The 21,364-nt window shown below is 37.7% G+C and overlaps 3 protein-coding genes and 1 pseudogene across 4 annotated transcripts; 3 read left to right on the top strand and 1 right to left on the bottom strand.

Moving 5' to 3' along the window:
• Positions 1 to 1,039: 1,039 nt before the first annotated feature.
• LOC136236686 (uncharacterized) lies at positions 1,040 to 9,800 on the top strand (annotated as a pseudogene).
• Positions 9,801 to 9,910: 110 nt separating this feature from the next.
• LOC136236656 (glutaredoxin-3-like) lies at positions 9,911 to 14,371 on the top strand. The gene is made up of 12 exons (XM_066026880.1): positions 9,911 to 10,067; positions 10,138 to 10,243; positions 10,299 to 10,373; positions 12,910 to 13,035; positions 13,087 to 13,171; positions 13,225 to 13,314; positions 13,363 to 13,507; positions 13,566 to 13,623; positions 13,681 to 13,733; positions 13,953 to 13,992; positions 14,046 to 14,138; positions 14,281 to 14,371. The coding sequence occupies exons 1-12, from the start codon at positions 9,991 to 9,993 to the stop codon at positions 14,320 to 14,322; spliced, it is 990 nt and encodes a 329-aa protein (XP_065882952.1). The 5' UTR covers positions 9,911 to 9,990; the 3' UTR covers positions 14,323 to 14,371.
• On the bottom strand, positions 14,295 to 15,584 carry LOC136236639 (uncharacterized). The gene has a single exon (XM_066026863.1). It carries the CDS (start codon positions 15,537 to 15,539, stop codon positions 14,337 to 14,339), a length of 1,203 nt encoding a protein of 400 aa, XP_065882935.1. The 5' UTR covers positions 15,540 to 15,584; the 3' UTR covers positions 14,295 to 14,336.
• On the top strand, positions 15,546 to 21,177 carry LOC136236631 (actin-binding LIM protein 1-like). 2 transcript variants are annotated; one of them, XM_066026855.1, is made up of 11 exons: positions 15,546 to 15,703; positions 15,983 to 16,075; positions 16,181 to 16,364; positions 16,620 to 17,008; positions 17,207 to 17,333; positions 17,404 to 17,497; positions 19,017 to 19,104; positions 19,161 to 19,280; positions 20,608 to 20,669; positions 20,720 to 20,797; positions 20,857 to 21,177. In XM_066026855.1, exons 1-11 carry the CDS (start codon positions 15,700 to 15,702, stop codon positions 20,968 to 20,970), a joined length of 1,353 nt encoding a protein of 450 aa, XP_065882927.1. In that variant the 5' UTR covers positions 15,546 to 15,699; the 3' UTR covers positions 20,971 to 21,177. The 2 variants fall into 2 exon arrangements, with proteins under 2 accessions (XP_065882927.1, XP_065882928.1); XM_066026856.1 differs by lacking the exon at positions 15,546 to 15,703 and adding an exon at positions 15,780 to 15,889.
• The last annotated feature ends 187 nt before the right edge of the window (positions 21,178 to 21,364 follow it).

Here is a 21,364-nt window from a genome sequence, read left to right as displayed (position 1 = left end):
AGCTAGCTAGTAGAAGATTTTGCTGCCAAAAATATGACCCAAATTAGAAATACAAAGTAGTGATACATATCCTAACTAATCATTTGACAATAGCTAATTGTACATTATGTTCCTCCCTGTAAATCCCCTCCCTTGTAATTTTCTTCTCCCTGGGCATAATCCGAGGCATAATCAATGAACACTGCCTACTCAGTAACAATAATTTCTGGTAGGGTTTCCAACTCAAATAGGAAAGTGCTTCCTTTTGTTACTTTGTTTCTGGTGATTTTCATACAGACTGACCTTTAAGATAAAGCAAACAAGTGCTAATTTATTATTGGATTGCTTGTGGCATTAGGTATCAGCATAAGTTTAACACTCAAAAACATACAAAAAGTGGTCATGTGACCAAAAATAGTTAAACTAGACATCTGATTAGAAAATCATTGTATTTTAGGGTGACCAAAGTCACTATTTTCTTGCCTTATAATGAAGGATTCTACATCTTGTAGTGTCATAGCACATCCTTTATAGCTGTAATGGGATTGTTGGCCACATGACCATTTTTGGGTATTAACAGTTAAAACTGCACTGATATTGAAAGTAATAGACAGTTTAATAATATATTAGCACTTGTATATGTTTTATCTTAAGGTAAACCTGCATGAAAATCATCAGAAACAATGAAAAAGGCTAAGGCATCATCTTATTTTACAGTGGAAATCCTATATGAAGGGATTTTTGGTCACGTGACCACTTTTTGGATATTTACACATGGTAAAATTGTGCTGATATCGAATGCTGCAAACATTCCAATAACAAATTAGCACTTATTTGCTTTAACTTAAAGGTAGCTAAATCTGTGTGAAAATCTCTAGAAACAACAAATGAAACACCTTTCTATTTTGAGTGGAAACCCTTTTTATGGTCCCTAGAAAAAAAACGTTAAAAGACCGTAATGACGATGAGCATTATTAAATTTACAAAATAGCAAAATACTCTAATACAACGATCATAATACGCCAAGTTTGTTTGAGCACGTGCAGCCTCCAGCACGTGATTTATGCTAGGAGGAGTGGGGATACTTTAAGTATGGCGACATTGAAGGGACAAAGTAGTTTTGAACTGTCTGTGGTGACAAAGACAAAAGAAGAGCCAATAGGAGTCGGCTCGTATGCAAGTGTCTACGAAGTGATCGTGCACGAGACGGTGTGTGCCGCGAAAGAAATGCATCCCATACTGGTTAATACTGAGGACTCGAAATGGAAGTCAGTCTTTCTTACAGAGTGTGAAAATTGTAGCAAAATTCTTCATCCTAACGTAGTGCAGTTCCTGGGAATTTACTACCCTAGTGAAAGAGGAAAGAAAGCGAAGTTGCCATGGCTAGTGATGGAGTTGATGCACATCAGCCTAACCGACCTGATTGAGAAATACGAGAAAACAGATATTCCTTTACACTTCAAATTTTCCATATATACAGATGTGTGTCAGGGTCTGCAGTTCCTCCACAGTCAGAACATCATCCACAGGGATCTTTACTCCAGTAATATTCTTCTTACTAAACATCTAGTAGCTAAAATAAGTGACCTCGGAATGGCTAAGATAATTTCACCAGGTTTTAATAGACACACCCAAACTCCTGGTAACATGGTGTTTATGCCTCCAGAGGCGTTATCAGTTAACCCAGTGTATGGTGCTCCAATCGACATCTTCTCATTTGGATGCGTATGTATGCATGTTACCAGCATGAAGTGGCCAACACCAAAGGATAAAATAACTGATGATGATGTCATTCTGTCAGAAGTACAGAGAAGAGAACACCTCCTTGTTAAGATGTCTAGTTTACCAGCACTGAGACGTCTAGTTGAGAGATGCCTGCAGAAAAAACCAGTTGATAGGCCAACTATTGGAGAAGTGATTAGGAGCTTGAGAGGTACTGAATATAGCCACTTGCCACATGAGAGTGATAGCATTATTGACCTTTTCAACACTGTTGTACGCCATGAGCAAAACTTGACTGAGTGTAGAAATGTGATTCAGGTAAAAGATCAAGTAATCAAGGAACAAAAATTGCAGTCAGATAAAGAACTCCAAAAGCTAAATGAAATATTATTTCAGAAGGACCAACTATTACACCTAAATAATCGCAAGCTGAAACAGCAAGATGAAGAAATACTTTTGAAAAACCAGGAGCTGTCTGAAAATCATCTAAAATTGCAGCGTAATTGTAAAGAATTGCAACAAAGAGATCAACAAATTTATCGACTTCAAAAAGAATTAGAACAAAAGAAACAACAACTAGATAATATCTTAAAACAAAAGGCTGACATTGAGGAAATATCAGAACAAAAAGTGCCATGTAGCGAACAACAAAATGATACAGTAATGCAAAATGCTAAGGATGATACTACACCAAAGAAAGTAAGTAAGACCATAAAACGTGGTCTGTTATATAGAGAGGTTGTCATTGTTGCTGGATTTGCAAGTATAGCTCACGTAGGCCATGTTCACTTGTCTGATGTCACGTACTTAGTATTCACTAGTCATGACTTACTACACTATAACTGCCATAATAATTTACACTTTTATTGCATTCAGGCAGACAGTACTGGTTATAGCTACTGATGACAGGGTCATACCAGTCCACACAATGCACTATAATGTCTTGTATTGTAGTCTTAACAGCTGAATACTCATCAACAGTAGCCAATGATGTAGCTACATACCATTGAGACAAACTAGGCAACTGTCTTAGGTTATAGTTAAAGCACTACTACGTGTGTGTACAAAAAATACAGCACAAGGAGGCATATGCATGTCAAGAGGCTAATATAACACAAGGAGTGCTGTATTTGCCTTAAGACATCACATGAGTGCTGTACACGTAAGCATAGACGTGTGCAAGCTTTAAGTGTTATATTGTACTTCCTGGTCTGCTTGCTTGGAACATTTACCTCGCATGCCCAAAACACTTCAGTTTTCATTGGTCAGCAATCAGTATGTGTCCATGTAATCTATAGTCAGTGGCTTTAGTTTTAGTTTTAGTGATTTACAATGTCATTCACGTGATCAATCGTGCTGTCTGAGTTGTAACATTCCTATACATAACTGTTCTGCATAAAACTGTACTGTATTTGCCCAGTTGTCCACATAACTGTATGTGTACTGTATGACTCATATTTTAGTATAATTTGTTTTGATTCCTTTGTTAGAAATATTTGGCTGCTGCTAATATTTCGCCTAGTCCAAAGAAAGTACACACTGTTTTTGCTAAAGAATCTAACCTCAATCCTGATATCCTTGCTTTAATGGAGAAGACAGGAGCCTACCAACATTCAGCAGTGTCTTATGATCAACAGACAATGACCATCAACATTGACTGTGATGATGTCACAGAGGAGAAGATCAAAGAGGAACTGTTTACTGCCTACCGTGAGCTGATGATGGGTGGTAAACTAAAGGAACATTCAGTATCAGTTAGTGATGTACAACAGGCAAGTGCAATAGTTGATGAGTACAACAAAACCTTCAACCACACTTATTTCAAGTATGATGCAAAGAAAGGAGAAATCAAATGCTTATCTACTGATGCTCGACAGATGCAGCATGTAAGAAAGCAACTTAATGTTTCATTTCGATGCTCTAACTCAGCTCAAAGCTCTGCCTTAGTACAAAGCCTTACAACAAAATCAGTTTTTATTGACTTGCCCAAGATCTCCAGGAGAGTCACCATAAAGCTCAGTAATATTGTAGATGAGGATGTTGATGCCATAGTGAATGCTGCAAATGATCGTCTGCAACATGCTGGGGGTGTGGCTGCTGCTATTGATAGAGCCAGTGATGGTGAAGTTCAGAAAGCATCTAACCAGTTGATCAGTCGACGTGGAAGTGTAGCTACTGGTGATGCAGTCGCAACAACAGTTGCTGGTGGAAAGTTGAAATGCAAAATGGTTATCCACGCAGTTGGTCCTATGGCATACCAGCACAAACAGAGCTGTGGTCCCCTATTGAAAAGTGCTTGTAATAATGCAATGGTCATAGCAGAACGATTTGAATGCAAATCTATTTCATTTCCACCAATCAGTTCAGGAATATATGCTGTGTCAAAGGAACTTGTGGCTAATGTTATGCTCTCAACACTTTGTAGTTACAAATGTCACAGTCCTGTACTTCTGACAGATGTGCGCATTGTCATCATTGATGATCCTACTTATCAGGTATTCCTCAGTGTGTTCCATAGAGAGAAACATCATTTGGGATCAGTACCTGTTCATCCAGTTGTTGTCCCAAATTTTACCACTTCCACCTTAGGGATAATGAGACCTCTCAAACTCCAGACTCATAGTATGACAAGTCCATCTAATAGTATTCCACCAGATGTGTCCATTTTACCAATTAGCACTGCCACAAAGAATAGGAGAGGGTCTAAAGATACAGAGGCTGAAAATGGCAGTGATGTTATCATTGAATCTTGCAAGAGAGGTACAAGCAATAATATAATTAATGACAAGGAAGTTAAGGACGCCAGTAGCAATGCAAAGCATGACTTTGTCTTGGCTAACAAATCCCATTCAAGTAATATCAATTCTCCTTTAGTGTCCATAATAAACCCTGCTGCTAACCCAGTTACAAAAAGCCTACTTTATCCTAACTTGGAATTAACTAGTGATGATCCCTTAAGGCAGCACAAAGATGAACCCTCACAGGGAACTAACAGACAAGAGAAGAGATCATCTGATGGACCTAAAGTACACACCACTTTATGTACAACTTCTTTGCCACGAGCCATAAATATAGAAAAGAACAGTGAGTTAAGGGTGCATGTATAAACATGCTGCATAATGTTCAATCTCATTGTCTAAGTTGTACAATCTGCTCTGAGGAAGCAACCAATAAACCACCCACAGCAGTGTCATGCTGTAAACACTGCAAACAAGTATTTTGTAAGTCATGTCTGGATGAGGCTCTAAAACACAAGCCATACTGTCCTGCCTGTGCCTTACCATTGAGGAAATTAACTGGAAATCAACCAATAGGTGGTATCATGATATCTTTCACTGAATATTCGAGCTTACCAGGTTATGAGAAGTATGGTACCATCACTATTACCTACCACATTCCTGGTGGAACACAAGGCCCAGGTCATCCTAATCCTGGACAACGTTTTTATGGCACATCATGTACTGCTTATCTACCAGACTCTATTGAAGGAAGGAAAGTTGCTAGACTACTCAGGAAGGCTTTTGATGCTAGGTTAATATTCACCATTGGGACCTCCCATACAACTGGTACTAGCGTAGTGATCTGGAATGACATCCATCACAAGACAAACATGACAGGAGGACCACAAAGGTTATTATCATTGTTGGATAATTTTATTTCACATGCATCACAACAATTTGGCAAAGCATTTTTAATCCATGCAGTTCAATAGTAGATAACTGTATGATAGTTTTATGGTTAAGTTACAAAGTAATTTCTCTTTTGATATCTGATGGCCTTATTAATAAAGAGATATAGTAAAGAATACAAGAGAGTACAATGTGATAAGTTATACAGGTGGTAGGTGGTTTCTTTAACATTTCAAGTAATAATTTTGGCAGGATGGTTGCAGCTAGCTAGCTGCTCATGTAGGAAGTCGAAACATTTCTTGGGTATTTTAAAAGTGAAAATTAGCTACTTTGTTTTTTGGCTAAAGTTAGCATGAATTATGGACAAAAATGGAGCCCCAAAATTTTCTATCTTTTGTCTCTACTTATACGTAGTTTTGGTAACTCTTTCACTTTCACTAGCAACCAAAAAGAGTTTGACCCTGAAGCTTTAACAAATAATTTTTAACAAGAGGGTTCCATATACACTATAACTGTATTTTTTGTAATTTAACTTCTTATGTGATATATCATACAGTACGATAGTAACTGTATAGTAGGGACCACAAAGGAGTAGGCGTGGCCCACAAAATAATATCACCCATAAACCAGCCTCAATTTTCCCTGATGATGATGAGGCAGTATTGATTAGGTAAAACTAAGCCCAAGCAAGCTTTCTGATCGACCCGAAATGCTTTCAACAAGTTGCTACGGAATTTTTAAAAAATTATCTGACGGAATTTTCTACTGACTGAGTAAGTAAGTAACTGACTGATGCCTTCAGACAAGCGTAACTTGATAACAACTAAGGCTGCGGGCTTGATTTTTTCACTGTTCAATGTCACTTTGGCCTGACAGGTACCTTTTGGCGTATCGCAGTACGTACAATGTATTCTTCATGGACTTACCAGTGTCCTTCTTTGTGTCCCATTCATCTTTGTTGACAGCAAATGGTGTCGATTTGGTGGTAGCACGTGATGGCTTCCCTTCGTAATGTATTTTTCATAGTGGCTATTTTGATTGCAGAGGTGCTTTTCAAACAGTTCTTGATTCGTACTACTGTGTAATGGGTTGAACATAGCTGACAGCGAAACGTAATGGATACTTAACTTTTCAGACGATAATTAATATAATTGTGGCATGTGGTACTGTTTCTTTCTTTTGGATTGTAGAGGTGCTTTTTGAACAGTTCTTGATTCGAAATGCTGTGTAACGGGCTGAGCATAGCTGACAACGAAGCGTAATGGATACTTCACTTTTCAGACGATAATTGATATAGCTGGGGTGCACGGTGCATTTCAGATGCGGTATGCGTGGGTTCATCTGTCTTAGCTAATAAAATTATTTACAAAAAAAGTTAACAAACAAGTACACAAAAAAATTTGGAATTTTCAACTGGAGTAGGGACCATAGCACATCAATAAAAAGTACTGAAACAAGCTGGAGTAGTGCATGATATTAAATCACAGAAAACAATAAGAAGTGTTCTATATCCCTACTGTGCATTTCCATTATGGTATCTTGAGCACAGTAGAGATATAATACTTATTGTTTTACGGTGATTTAATATCATGGACTACTCCAACTTGTTTCAGTACTTTTTGTTGATGTGCTATGGTCCCTCCTCTAGTTGAAAATTCCAAATTTTTTTGTGTACTTGTATATATATAACCCACATACGTGTAGCTGTTCTTGTTAACATTCCATGGTGATCATTAATAAAGATGTGGTCTACTCCTTTAGCTGTTGTTGCACGTGGTCTAAATTCAAAGCTTTTATTTTGTTATTCAGTATCCCTTAGCCAGGTGAACATAAACTATTGTTGGACAGGTAGTAAGAGATGATGATCTTTGTGTACATGCATGTTTAACTATGTATAGCTAAACATAACAGCACAATTTATTACTGCAATGACTTTTACTTGGCACTAGAAATAGTGTTTGTTATTTAACCTATATTTGTGCCTGGTATGGTCCAGTTCTTTGGATCCAGGACCATGCCATTGTCTTACAACAGAAGGTGTGTGCATGCGTACCTGTGTGCGTGCGTGCGTGCGTGTGTGTGTGTGTGTGTGTGTGTGTGTGTGTGTGTGTGTGTGTGTGTGTGTGTGTGTGTGTGTGTGTGTGTGTTAATGTGAAATGGGTAGCTTACAGATTGTTGTTCAATTAGTGTGTTTTGATTCAATTTGTAATGTGTTAATTTAAACAAAACAAAGATGTACCTATATATCCAGTGTGTGTGCGATTGTGATTGCAGCAATATAAATAAATTTTCTTTCAGTGTGTCGCATATGATTATAATATACTGTCACAAATAATGGTATAAGATTCACTGATAGCACATAGCACTCCTGCGTGGAATTTGATTGTTATGTCTCATCACTTTGATAGAGTAGCTGTCCATTCTTGTTTTGTCTTCATCCCACATTTGAGCTAGGTAGTTGAGTGGTGAGTTTTCATACTTCAGCTATCTTGTCATGCTACTAACATTAATATAAAGACCTTGGAAAGGACTGTCTTTTCTATGCCCATTGTTTCCTCTTGATGGTCTACACCAGCTGTAATTATTACAATCACACGAATCATAAAAATTCCACTTAAAATGCAACCAAGATTTTGAATGGTCAAGTATACTCTAAAAGTATTCATCATACAGTAGAATAGTAGGGGTCATGGAGTTTTGCACTTTCTCATAAAAATATATATAAACCAGAAACCAGCCTTGGCAGTTTTGGTTAGATGTAGACATGTAGTCAAGCAGCACAACAAAATATTTGCTGCTACACAATTTTTAAGTTGTGCAGTGGAAGTTTCTGCTGACTGACTGACTGACTGACTGACTGACTGACTGACTGACTGACTGACTGACTGACTGACTGACTGACTGACTGACTGACTGACTGACTGACTGACTGACTGACTGACTGACTGACTGACTGACTGACTGACTGACTGACTGACTGACTGACTGACTGACTGACTGACTGACTGACTGACTGACTGACTGACTGACTGACTGACTGACTGACTGACTGACTGACTGACTGACTGACTGACTGACTGACTGACTGACTGACTGACTGACTGACTGACTGACAGGCCAGTGTAACTGATTAACGGCTAAGACTATGGAATTGATGTTTTCACCATTAGACGTTGCTTCAGCCCGACAGGTGTCTTTTGGAATACATACAATGCACACATCAAGGACTTACCTTTGTCCTCCTTTGTGTTCTGTTTCTTTTCACTGGCAGCACAAGGTGTCAATTCACAATAGGTTTCACTGCAGTTAACTCTACCATATGCTTTTATAATAGGAATTGTCCATATATTTTGTAGTGGCTGGATTGATTGTAGAGATGCTTCTTGTACTAGCTATAACACTGTGTAATGAGCTCAAAAAATATAGCGTATAATGGCCACTTCACTTTTCAGTAATTGATAGGTGGAATGTGTGTTCAGATGCAAAATAAACAATTATGTTTGGCACTGTTGTTTCTTTTGATGTAGTGTGTGCAGCTTCACCAGTCATACAAAAAAAATAAACAAAAAGCACAAGGAATGTGATTAGTCTATGGTCATAGAAATAAAAATAGGAAAACAAGGAGATCGCCTACACCTGCAGATATACTAGTGGACATTTGAACACTTCTTAAGTTTCCACTAGTATATCTGCAGATGTTGGCGACCTCTTTGTTTTGTTACTTTTTCTTCTATGATCCCTACCTGAATTTTAAAAATTTCTATGTTTTGTAACTATATCACAGATTTATTCAGTAAAGTGAAAAGAAACTCTACTATTATGGAATTACATTATGCAAAGTTTTGAATTTTAGGATTTTCCATTACTGTGAACTGAAAAAATTACCCACCACATTTACATCAGTAACCCACTGTGCTGCAGCTATAGTGGCATTGAAAACCTGAATCTCATCTAGGAGTGCTACATCTGCTACTGAAGTACCTTTGTATAAAGTTACCTATATGACATTATACTAGCTATATAGCTATACTGAAGAGTCACAGTGTTTTCATTGTTCTTGTGCCATCTGATATAGCTAGCTATAACTGTGTCTATAAATTCAGTGGCAGATCTAAAGGGGGCTGCACACATATGTTTTTTAAGTTTGGTGTAACTAATACAACTAACTTTCAGTGTCAAAACCCTTATCTTTCTTCTGTTGTAAAATTGTTGTTAAAAACTGCCTTCCCTATCTTACATGGTAAGTACCTGTAAAAATAGTTATCATTTTGTTGATCATGTTACGTACCTTAATGGGTTTATTTTTTATGTAGTAATGGTTATCCAGATCCAACCTACTTGAACAGAGTGACTGAAGAACTTGCAGCTAAAGGAATAAAAGAGTGATATTTGCCTGAGATCATGACTGATATCAATAATATTTGACACAGATGTATTTTATTGTAGCATTTTGTAAACTGCGTGGATTCAGTGAAGTCTATCTATAGCTTTTTGGGTGGGTACCTAAACTGCATGAACTGATGAGATCGTGTTGGGGGACAGTTGTGCTTTAATATGGTACAACTTGTAAATGTGAGGTAAATCCCCATACCTGTAGTATGATTGGCTTAATCACGCGAGTTTATGACATCATAATTCGTCACGGTTTGTAGGCAAAGGAATGTCGTCTGAAAAGCCTTCAGTTATCAGCATATCTACGTTAGAAGAATTAGATAAACATGTCACCACCTCGGCAAGGTGCGTAGAAACAATTACCACCATATGTGCGCGTTATTTAGAGAATTGGCGTTGCTAATAATGTATTTAGTCTCCTTGTGGTTCACTTCTGGGCATCATGGTCTGATCCGTGTAAACAGATGAATGATGTACTAGAAGAATTGGCAGGAGAATATGAAAATGTCAAATTTATGAAAGTAAGTATAAGTGAATATGATTAGTGCACCAATTGTACTGATTGATTACCCACAGGTTGAGGCAGAATCACTTCCAGAAGTTTCCTTAAAATATGAAATAGTTGCTGTACCAACTGTGATATACATTAAGGTGTGTTAATTGTTGCATGTCTCAGTGATGACAGGAGCTTATGAGGCGGTGAAGGAGCATGAAACTTGATTCCATCACAATCCAAATTATATCATGTTTTTGAATAAATTGCTACAAGTGTCACGCGCAATTAGTATACGGCATTGACTAATGAGATTTTGCTTTCCTCATATGGAAACTAATTGCTAATGAATTTGGATTTCAATGGCACCCGGCAGGCAGCGTAAGTTTCATGCTCCTTCAGCGGCTCATAAGCTCCTGGTGATGACTATATATCGGGGGAAATATTCACGTTTTTCATGGTTTCAAAGCAAGTCAAGAGAGTTTCCCTGCTAAATCAATAACCTTACACTGTACTAAAAAGCTATGTTTAAGCCTTAACTGTGAAACTTCCCCATTTACAGTAATTAAAGCACCGTCATGAGTACATAAAATACGGCACAAGGGACATGTCAAGAGGCTACTTTCTGGTCTTCTTGCTTGGAGTGTTCATCTCACGTGCCCATGCAGTAAGTATCCATATATTTTATTTCTAGTTGTAGAGCCAACTAGTAGGATTAGTCTGGCTAGTTTTAGTGATTTATGATGTCATGCACATGATCAATCGTGCTTTCTGAGTGGGTTTATTCCTTACATAACTGTATTTACCCAAGTGTACTGTTGATTTCAGGTTGGTTGTCCACGTTGGCCAAATGCAAAAATATCACACGAATAATCAATGAAATTTCACACCAGGTGGACGGCTACTGATCTCATTGGCTACTTTCAAGCATGTGACTTTAATACTGTGTTGCCAACTGGAAATCGACTATACTGTATTTGTCCAATTATCCGCATAACTGTACTGCATTTGCCCAATTATGTGCCTAACTGTACTGTATGACTCATACAGTACAGTTATGTAGTTAATTGGTACTGTATGGAGAATACAGTGTGCGGCGACACTTTGATTCTCCCATGTACAAAATTTCAAAGGTGCAATATTCCTTCTTTCGGAAATATCTTTCACTTTATTTTCCCGTAAAAATTTTGTATACATATTTTGTGAATTCCGACATATGAAATTTCCCTTACCTCTCTCAAATACTGCATCAAGCATAACATACTACATTGTATGTTTAGGCTAACAACTTCCTATAATCTACATATACCAGCTTAAAGAAAAGCTATGTTTAGTTTCAACTGTCAAAATTTGGCAATATTGTTTGTGCTTAGCTGCAATTCACTTTATATATATATACTTTATGCCAGCAAATGATATCATAGATATACACTGTAAACTGTGTTCAAGCATAGCTAGATAGTGATATTGTGTATTAATATGTGACCCACTGAGCAAAAACCAGATCTAGAGGACTATGTAATTTTTTTGAGATAAATACCGTTGAAATACATTGGATGCATGCTACAAAAATAATAATTTTATGATCATATCTTCATATAATCATGATATATCATCGCATCATCATATAATCATATCTTTACTCGGTTTATTAAAGCCAAATCGAACTGCAGAGTCACAACTGTGTACATTGAGTAGGTGGAGCGAACTACAGACCCACACCCATAGCAGGTCCATTTCAAAGTGGTTAGACATGGTTCAATTTGATGCGGTGCGTGTTTACATTGACTTGGAGATCACTCTGATTCGATATAGATGGCTAGTGTAAACAGGCTGTAATACACTACTGCATTTGCCTCTTCATGAGAAGTAAGAATGTCTTTGTTTCATTTTTGTACCATGAGTTATGTTTGTTTGTTTACATTGTAGCTTTATTGTTGCCATTTCTAAGTTTGAACAGCCTTCTTGCTTGGGTGGATATAGGCTTGGGTGGATATAGGCCAAGAACTGTACTGTAATTTGATAAATTCCTCAGTTCATGGTAAACACAATGACACAAGTCCCAACTTCATTGACTCATGACTTAGGATTGATTAAAGAAACGCCTGTAATTTATTTTTCATATAGACACTTTACAAATTGATTATTTAGCTCTATCGCTCTAACTCCAAAAGTACTCACCAGACAAAGGAGGTATAACACACTCACGTGAGTTGTAGTTTTTGTATGGAGCAATTAAAAAGTTTAAGAGGGTTGCATTGAAAATTAGGTGCCAGTTGCTCTTATGTATAATGGTGAGGTGAGCCCCACTGAACCCAGCAGGGTGATTGGAGACATTGTCACATGATGAACAGCTTACCACCTGAAACAGAGGGCAAACGGCAACAATAGCACTGGAAATTGTATTCAAGGTTTCCATAAATCCAGTTTAGGGATCACTTTAAAAGTCAAAATAACAATTTCTTTTGATAGAACTTAATGTGTGTCGTACCTCCTCTGCTCACCAAATAAGGCTGAAACCTCAACAGCCCATTGGTTTTTCCCTTTAGACAACAAAGAAGTCGTAAAAGGAAGTTTGAGAAAATTGCAAACTAGTCCGGTTTTTGCTCAACAGGTTACATAATATGTGTTTGTAGTAATGCAAATACGGTTATTGACAGTGACTGTTCTGTGTACATGTACACATCTTTTCAGGGTAAAAAAGTAGTGGATCGCGTTAATGGTGCTCATGTCCCTGAGGTGACCAAAAAAACTGCTCAGCATTCTTCAACCATAGCCCCACCCCTATCTGCTATTGCAACACAAGAACCTACCAAGCCAGTATGTGAAATAATCCAATAACAATAGTAACATACACATGTTCAATGTTAGCCATTAGATGTACGTCTTAAACAGCTGGTCAATGCTGCACCCGTGATGTTATTTATGAAGGGAACACCAGAAGAGCCTCGCTGTGGTAGGACTCTATCCAGTTATATTTGAACAACACCTGTGTATTGTATTATGTAGGGTTTAGTAAGCAAATGGTGGCATTGCTGAATGAAGACAACATTGAATACAGCTCCTTCAACATCCTCTCAGATGAAGAAGTTAGACAAGGTAAGGCCTTCGTTGACTTAAGGAACTCCATTGTAAGTCACTTTTTAGGTCTAAAGAAATTTTCTGACTGGCCAACGTACCCACAACTCTATGCTAACGGTGAACTAATTGGAGGACTTGATATTGTCAAAGAGATGAAGGAATCTCAGACACTGGATACTCTTCTTCCCAAACAGCAGCCACTCAATGAAAGGTAATAGCATACATACTTTATCTTACAAGCTGTTGTTGACATGTAACTTGTGCTGAAGATTAAAGCAGTTGATTAACAAGTCCCCTGTGATGCTGTTTATGAAAGGGGATTGTGAGGTACATGAAAATGTAGTGAATTATGTAGCAGTGAAAATTTTCCAACTGTTGTTGTAGCAACCGAGATGTGGGTTCAGCAAGACCATGTGTGCGATACTAAGTGAGACTAGGTGAGCATGTAATTGTGTGTGTAGTTTCAGTAAATGGGGCATCTTTTATAGTGGTAGATTAGTCAATTGGTCATACAAAACTATCTCAGACAGACTGGCCATGCACAGTTTATACACATACATTGCTGTCATTTTTAAAACTATTCTATGATGGAATTATTGATAAGTTATCTCATGCAAAGTTTTTTTTCTGTGTCTTGAATGTATTATCATTTCTAGGGTGGAGTACAGTACGTTTGACATACTGCAAGATGAAGAAGTAAGGAGTACCAAGTTTTAAATTCTTCAGTCTTAGCGTATGTTTGTGTGTAGGTACGTCAGGGACTCAAGACATACTCCAATTGGCCCACATACCCACAACTTTATGTGAAGGGAGAACTCATTGGTGGATTAGATATTGTTAAGGTATGTGAACGAACCAATGCTATGTTGCCCTTCTTGTACTTGTATGATTTAATTACACTTCTCCATGCACGCACAAGCCACTGTGCTATTGTAGCTACAACAGTAACGTGATTGCTGTGATGACTTTTTGTGTGTTATTTAGGAGCTGAAGGAGAATGGAGAACTTGCTAGTACATTGAAATAATTTTAATGTGCATTTTATAATTTCATTGGAAATATCACAAATACAATAAGTTGTTGAGAAGGGTCAGTGTTCTCAAAGGTCATTTCAGTGTTGGGTGTTATAAGGAATTCTCTCTTATGTTTGTTAGCAAAATTGATTTCCAGTCCATTAAGGTATCCAACTCCACTCCAGACAATACCTGCAAATGGTCTCACATCCTGACCTCGTTTGAAGCTCTTCCCAGGTTCTACAACATATCCTTCCCCATAGAACATATGGTAAAAGAGCTGCCGAGAACATCCCCAATCTCCTTGTTCAATTATATCACATTTCTTGAACCAAGCTGACTTATCCCACTTGCTGTTCAACTCCCAGTCAACTGTTTCTTCAACCACAGTCATTTCATCTGGAAGAGTCTTCATCTGATTATCTGCCTTGATTACATCTAGTTGACTAGACTCGATTGGTGCTCCTAGTTTCCAAGCAAACAGGTTATAATCATCTTGTGGTCGCTGGATTTCAAATGTCGGCCATGGACCAGGGGCATGGATTGCCTTCTCTTTGATGAACCAACTCTCCCATGGTGACACCTCGTACACATTCAACAACTTGTACAAGTCATCATTTTTTCCAAACTCATTTAAGCTGTTCACCAACTGCACCTTAGACACACCGGGTTTTAATCCTAACCGAGTTATGGTCCCAGTCAGATCCAAATTATAAGGTGGTATATTTGTAGGAGGAAAGAAATATGCCTCCGACTTTCCTGGGGGTACACAGTGGCCATTGACTACCTCCCCAGCATGTACATGACAGGGAATGGGTGGTACTTCAGCAGTTGGGGGAATACCCGTATCTTCAGTGTATCGTGGGACCACAGGGACACCTCCAATATCTAGGAGTTTTGTGAGTGGCCAAGTGTCAATGTAACCTCCCAACAGTTCTTCACCAGCATATGTCAGAGCTGATGAAAAAAGAATCTCTTCGTCACCAACAAAAAGATGCGTTATTCCTTCATTTTCCTGCTCTATGGGATTTTTGGCGTGTGTTTTAGACATGATCCACCATTCCACTGGTAGGTAGCCCCTGTTGTCCATGTACCCAGGTTCAAATTTGCTGTTCTTTGCTATAATGTCTCTACCAGCGTACATTTGCCTGCACACAATAGCCGGCCTTGCAAACAACACTCCTTTCTGTTTTGCCAAAACATCCCGAATAAGTTGGGCGTTTTCTGCCATTTTTTCTCCTTGCGTGTAAATCAGAGGATGCGCGTTTAGTTAGTTCATGTAATAAAGCCGGGCATCAGTACAAGGTCGCGTTATGAAAGTTGCTGTTTGTTGTGGAGTGTATAGTTAAGCCAGCAGTTTGAAAAGACATTCGTCAAGTAATCTGTTAACAATGAGTGAGTTTTTGTGCGTTGTTCGTATGCAATATTTTAAATTTGATAGAAGATAAGTTTTCGTGGTTTTGTGTGCTGTGATCTCGAAGGGCGTGTCATAATGGCGTTCACATAGTTACAAACAAACAAAAATCTAGATTAGTGTGATTGAGATTCTCGATCACTCTTACCCTTTTACAAACACGATTTGTAAGCTCATAAATCTTGCGCGTACGCTTTGTAATTCGTATTTCACATTTATTCAGTGCTAGTAATAAATTCATTGTTGTATTCTCTTCGTAGCTGTTATGTGCTACGCCTGTGGGGACGTTTGTGCTGGTGAAGTCTTAAAAGTGCAGGACAGACACTTCCACATTAACTGCTTTGTTTGCAATGGTGAGTTGTTATCAGTGATAGTGTAAATAGACCCCAAAATTAAGTTCCTATTATCACCCCAAGTTTTAATATGTGTTCATATGGTTTCTTGTATCTGTTGTGTAGTGTGTCAAGGCTCTCTAGCCCAAGGGGGCTATTTTCTGAAAGATGATAAGTACTATTGCAAAAAAGATTACGAGATACTTTTTGGTATAAAGTGTAAAGCTTGTGGTCAATATGTTGAGGGACGAGTGGTCACAGCACTTGGTAACACCTACCATCCACGATGTTTCACATGTGATCGGTGCAGGTATGAAACCATTAACATGGATTTGTGCACAATTATTCCAGTTATTTGTACTAGTATGCCTTCATGTTTTCAATAGTTGGCTTCTGTTGTACAATGAGTTTCTCTGGGAGGACATGTAGGCATTATAATTGTATGGGTGTTGTACAGGAATGTTTGTGTGGTAATCTCCAATATATATGTGCTTTCCTAATAGTGCAACAATCATGTGCTCTTTTGTGTTGTCATAAAACACTGTGTGTTTATCTCATATTTTAGGGCACAGATTCAAGCAGGAGCTGTTTTGACTTATGATGGCAAGGAGGTTCTATGTAAAATGTGTGCTGAAAACCTTCCACACTATATCTCTGCTTCATCAGAGAAAGTAGGCATGCAGGGGTCACGTAGTAGCTCGCAGCCTCCTCCCAGTCCAAGCACAAGACACCCTGATGCTACTCTGAATGATCGGCTATCCCCTGATGGTGCTAGTAACACGCTCACAAAGAGCGAGAAACCAGGAAGCTATTCTAAAGATTTGAGGCAGACATCGCTGGTAATAAAATCTTTAGATAACCACCACAGTGAAAACAAACTAGACACTAACGATTTCCCGGATGGTTCGTTGACTGAGATGGACGTTGATCATATTGTACGATCAAGACTTGGAAGTAAGCATTCCAATAATCTACAGCTGCAGACTTGCTGTTAATAAGAAACCTTATGTAAAGAGCTCTAGTGTTGTAATCCATTTATACAGCAGAATCTATGTCTGCATAGGAGTTAGACCTGTATAAATTGTATGGATTTCATAGTACCATACTAGTGTTGTACATACATAAATTCACAGTATTTAATCAATTCTGTAGCTTGTGCTGGCTGTCAGAAAACCATCAAAAGTGAACAGTCTTATTTGGCATTGGATCGTCACTGGCATATTGGGTGTTTTGTATGTAATAAATGTAGGACCGCATTGAGCAATGAATACATCGGCAAGTGAGTTTACAGTGTACTATTATATGCAACAGGTTTATATACATATCTTTATGTCTTTTTTTGTACCTAGAAATGACAAGCCATACTGTGAGACATGTTTCCATGAGTTGTTTGGAGTTGTCTGCATAGCATGCAAGCAGTTCATCATGGGGACTGTACTAGAGGTTAGTTCATGTGTCACTTAGAGAATTTCAACACTTCTGAGAAGATTCATTAGACAACTACTCTGTGTGTACATTTTAATGGGTGCACACTTTGTAATACAGAAATGCAATTTATAAACTTCAGTGAAGACATTTATAAATATTCATATGAGGTTTTAACGAATTATACAGATTCAGTGTTGAAAGCTGTGCATACTATGATACCCCTGATACCTGCGTATGTAGGTCCTATATCAGTAGAATTGTATTGGTAGTTCCTTAAATGGACCCCTTGTATGTAAGGGACAAATTGAATATTCCCATATTTAAGACATTGTACTGCATACAATTTTTAACTTGTACTTAATCTCTTTTTGATACATCACCTGTCCATATCGTTTGTTGTGTGATATTGCAAAGTGAAGCCTCACTGGATTAATGTAATTAAGTACAAACCATGGCCAAATAGGGTATGGATCCCTGTGCCCACTACATTATTACATTAGCTATACATATATGACAACATTTTATTAGCTTTCTAACATTAGTTTGTGATGGTGTTACGGTGATTACTGAACCCTTCTACAATGAATGCAACGAAATATTAGACAAGCTTGTGAACATTAATAATATTGTTTTAAGCTTAAAATTCTGATAAGGAGGATACTAAATATTTGGTGTTTCGTTTCATGCTTGTTCTATAACAGATCTGTTTACACTGAGGTATTGTGTAGCTGAGCATAGCTTGATATGGAATGGGTTGCTGTTATGCTTGATGTCCCTAGTACCAACATACAATGATAATATTTACTAGTATCTTTCTTTACACTAGTGAATTGGCTGTTTCTTTAGGTGTAGCAGCTACAGACATTACTAATTCCCTTATTCAAGTTTGTTGTAGTGAAGTCTGGCAAGGCTTGCCATCTAATGCTACACCCTCATTGTGGGCTGGGATAAACCAATGACCAAACTACAATACATTGTGTACAAATTCAACCATAAACTTCCACCTTGTTGTTTCTGTTGTTCATTCCATTGGTCAGTATGTCAAACTGAGATCATCTCAAATTTGGCTTGGTCATCTCACAACAAAGTTACCATGACGTTAGCAGCACTTGTAAACACCTCCAGTATATGTGTATTTTGTAATGGAAATTTGGTGTGCTTCTCAGAGCAACACATTTTACAATCTGTATTTGCTACATAGTTCTGTGTCTTGTGCAAGTAACCAAGAAATTGAGATATGCCTGGACAGTGCCATAGGGCACTACCCTAATTGTTGCCTTTAACAAAATTTCATCAGTTCATCAAGCTGTATCTTTCCTTTTGTGTACAGCTTTCTTTCACCAATGATCCATGCCTGACCCCTTGTGGGTATATATCAGTTACAAGCTATTGTGTCCCTAGCATGAGGATAGGGTGTCAGGAATCATTACGAATGCTATACACTTGTAGTATCAGTTACATGTCATAGAACATAAGTGATGTTGTAATAGTAGATGTTGTCCATGTATTTAGTGTTGGTTGTGTTACATTACAGGCTGGGGAGAACCACTACCACACTAAATGTGCCAAGTGCTCCAAATGCCATCAGAATTTTGTGGAAGGCGATGAGATGTGTATGTCAGGTAAAGACTACAACTCTGTAATGCAAGTTGTGTATTATGTAGTCATTTCTCACTAGCTAACACCATTTGGCACTTGAAGTGTGAAAGTAATACTGTTAGCCAACCCCAGATAGAGCCCATCGTCAAGCCTGCCAGACCTCCAACCGTGTCCAGTAATGGAAAATTACCTACACCAGGTGAGTAGTTGTGAGTAGTCTGAGTAGTTGTGAGTACAAAGTGTGTAGTGTGGGTGAAGTATGGGGTTATGTAAGGTTACTGTTATGATTGGTTTATATCTTTGTCTTCCTGCTCATGTATGTTGATGATTAGCTTAGAGGTCCCATCATTTCTACGTCATGCGTGATTAATTGGAGCGGTTCCCATGAGTGTGTGCAGGTTTTGGTGGACGATTACTGTAGACTAAAATACATTGGAAAAAAAAACGATCATAGATAACAAAATAGTTTTCATTAAATGCTTCAGTGGATTTCATACTCTTACATATATACTCACCTGTAATTATGTGAAGAGCCAAGTAAAAATAGCACACCAAATTTGAATGGTTGACTTGAAGTGATCATTTCTCAAATGACCAATACCGTTGTTATGGGCTTATGCATGCATGACAACTTGTGACTTGTACAGGCATCACTGGAAACTTGAGACCACTACAATTTATTTCATGTTGCAACAATGAATGAAGTGATGATATAAGAAACGTTGGTGTTAACATTATTAGTGAAATCATTTCAATGTTAATGGGGTTCTGTATTACAATACGCTTGGCAGTGATTTTGATTTAGTAGTTTTGTAAAAATTTCAAGTGGAAACTACAAATGAAAATCGCTGCTCTCCCACGTTTTTTGGATGTGTATCAATACTTGTAAGGATGTTATCTGTGGATTGATCATTTGTTACAACTGGTGGGTAGGAGTGCTATCATATTATAACAGAAATGATGATATGCCTTTCAGCTTCTACTACATAAAGTTTATTGTCCTCATATATTTTCACATCTATGGAATCTAGTGTACCATTGTCTGTGTGGCACCATTCATTACAATGCAGAAAATTGTCTGGGCTGATTGAACAATTTGACTATATGAAACCCATTAGCACTTCAATTATACATAGTTATACATTTCCATCCCATAATTAAATTCTTTCTATTGTATCTACTTTTTTTTCTCTCACAATACAATTCATTGAACTAAAAAATCTGCCGATCACTTCGCCACTGAAATTTCCAAATTCTTACCAAATGAACTGTATTGAATTGTATGATTATCATATTTTAGAATTGACATTGATATTACCATCTAATAATAGAGTGTTTATCCAAAGTTTCAAATGTTGTGTATGATATTTCTGTAGTAGAATGTCGTGTCAACTTTCTAACACACAATGTTACCATCAAAAATTCTGACATGACACCATACAAACACCATGCTAACCCTTCAAAGAGTCCACCTTGTTAGACACTACACGAATAATGTACTAACTCTTCGATGGTCTTTTTTGTAGTTGAGAACAGGATGAGACGGAAAAGTACAGAGCCGGTGACAGCCACTAGTGACAATGTGGTGGTGAGTTGTAGTGTATTATTGTAAGATTGTTGTAACATTGGTTCTGGTAGATGATGTACCCACTAAAGGAATTACAACTCATCGGAAAAATGAAGCTTCCCGCTGACGTTGATAGAACAAAGCTAGAGGTATAATTGTACTCATATATAAAATGCACATCAGTGTTTACTTGTATCTGTTTCTGTAGCGTCACTTGAGTGACGAAGAATTCTACCAAGTATTTAACATGGCCAAAGAAGGGTTTTACAAACTTGCAAAGTGGAAGCAAATTAGTTTAAAGAAAAACGCATATCTTTTTTGAAAAAAATATATATATTTTACTAATAGTGCTATAAATTTATGTACACACATTTTTGTATTATTCTATACTTGTGTGCTTTTGTATGATATGTACTCCATTTGATGCACATCATCCCAGACTTATACATATTTCAGGTAGGTTAACATTTGAACGATTGATAACAGTTTACATTTAGTAGTTTTGTAATATTGTTTATCTGTTGTGCAATGAACGTGCTGGATCTAAAGGGATTTCTGTAGAACATTCATTTCTAGTACATACAGTGAGCATGTACTATAATTGTATGGGTGCCCATGACTTAGCAACAGTGCGATGATTTGCATTAATTTAATTCAGCCATGTGGTGCATGTAACCAAGAGTTCATAATATTTGTAAGGTGGAGAGTATCTAACT

Source organism: Dysidea avara, chromosome 10 (genome assembly GCF_963678975.1).
Source record: "Dysidea avara chromosome 10, odDysAvar1.4, whole genome shotgun sequence".
NCBI lineage: Eukaryota > Metazoa > Porifera > Demospongiae > Dictyoceratida > Dysideidae > Dysidea > Dysidea avara.
This window is presented reverse-complemented; position numbering and strand designations above follow the sequence as displayed.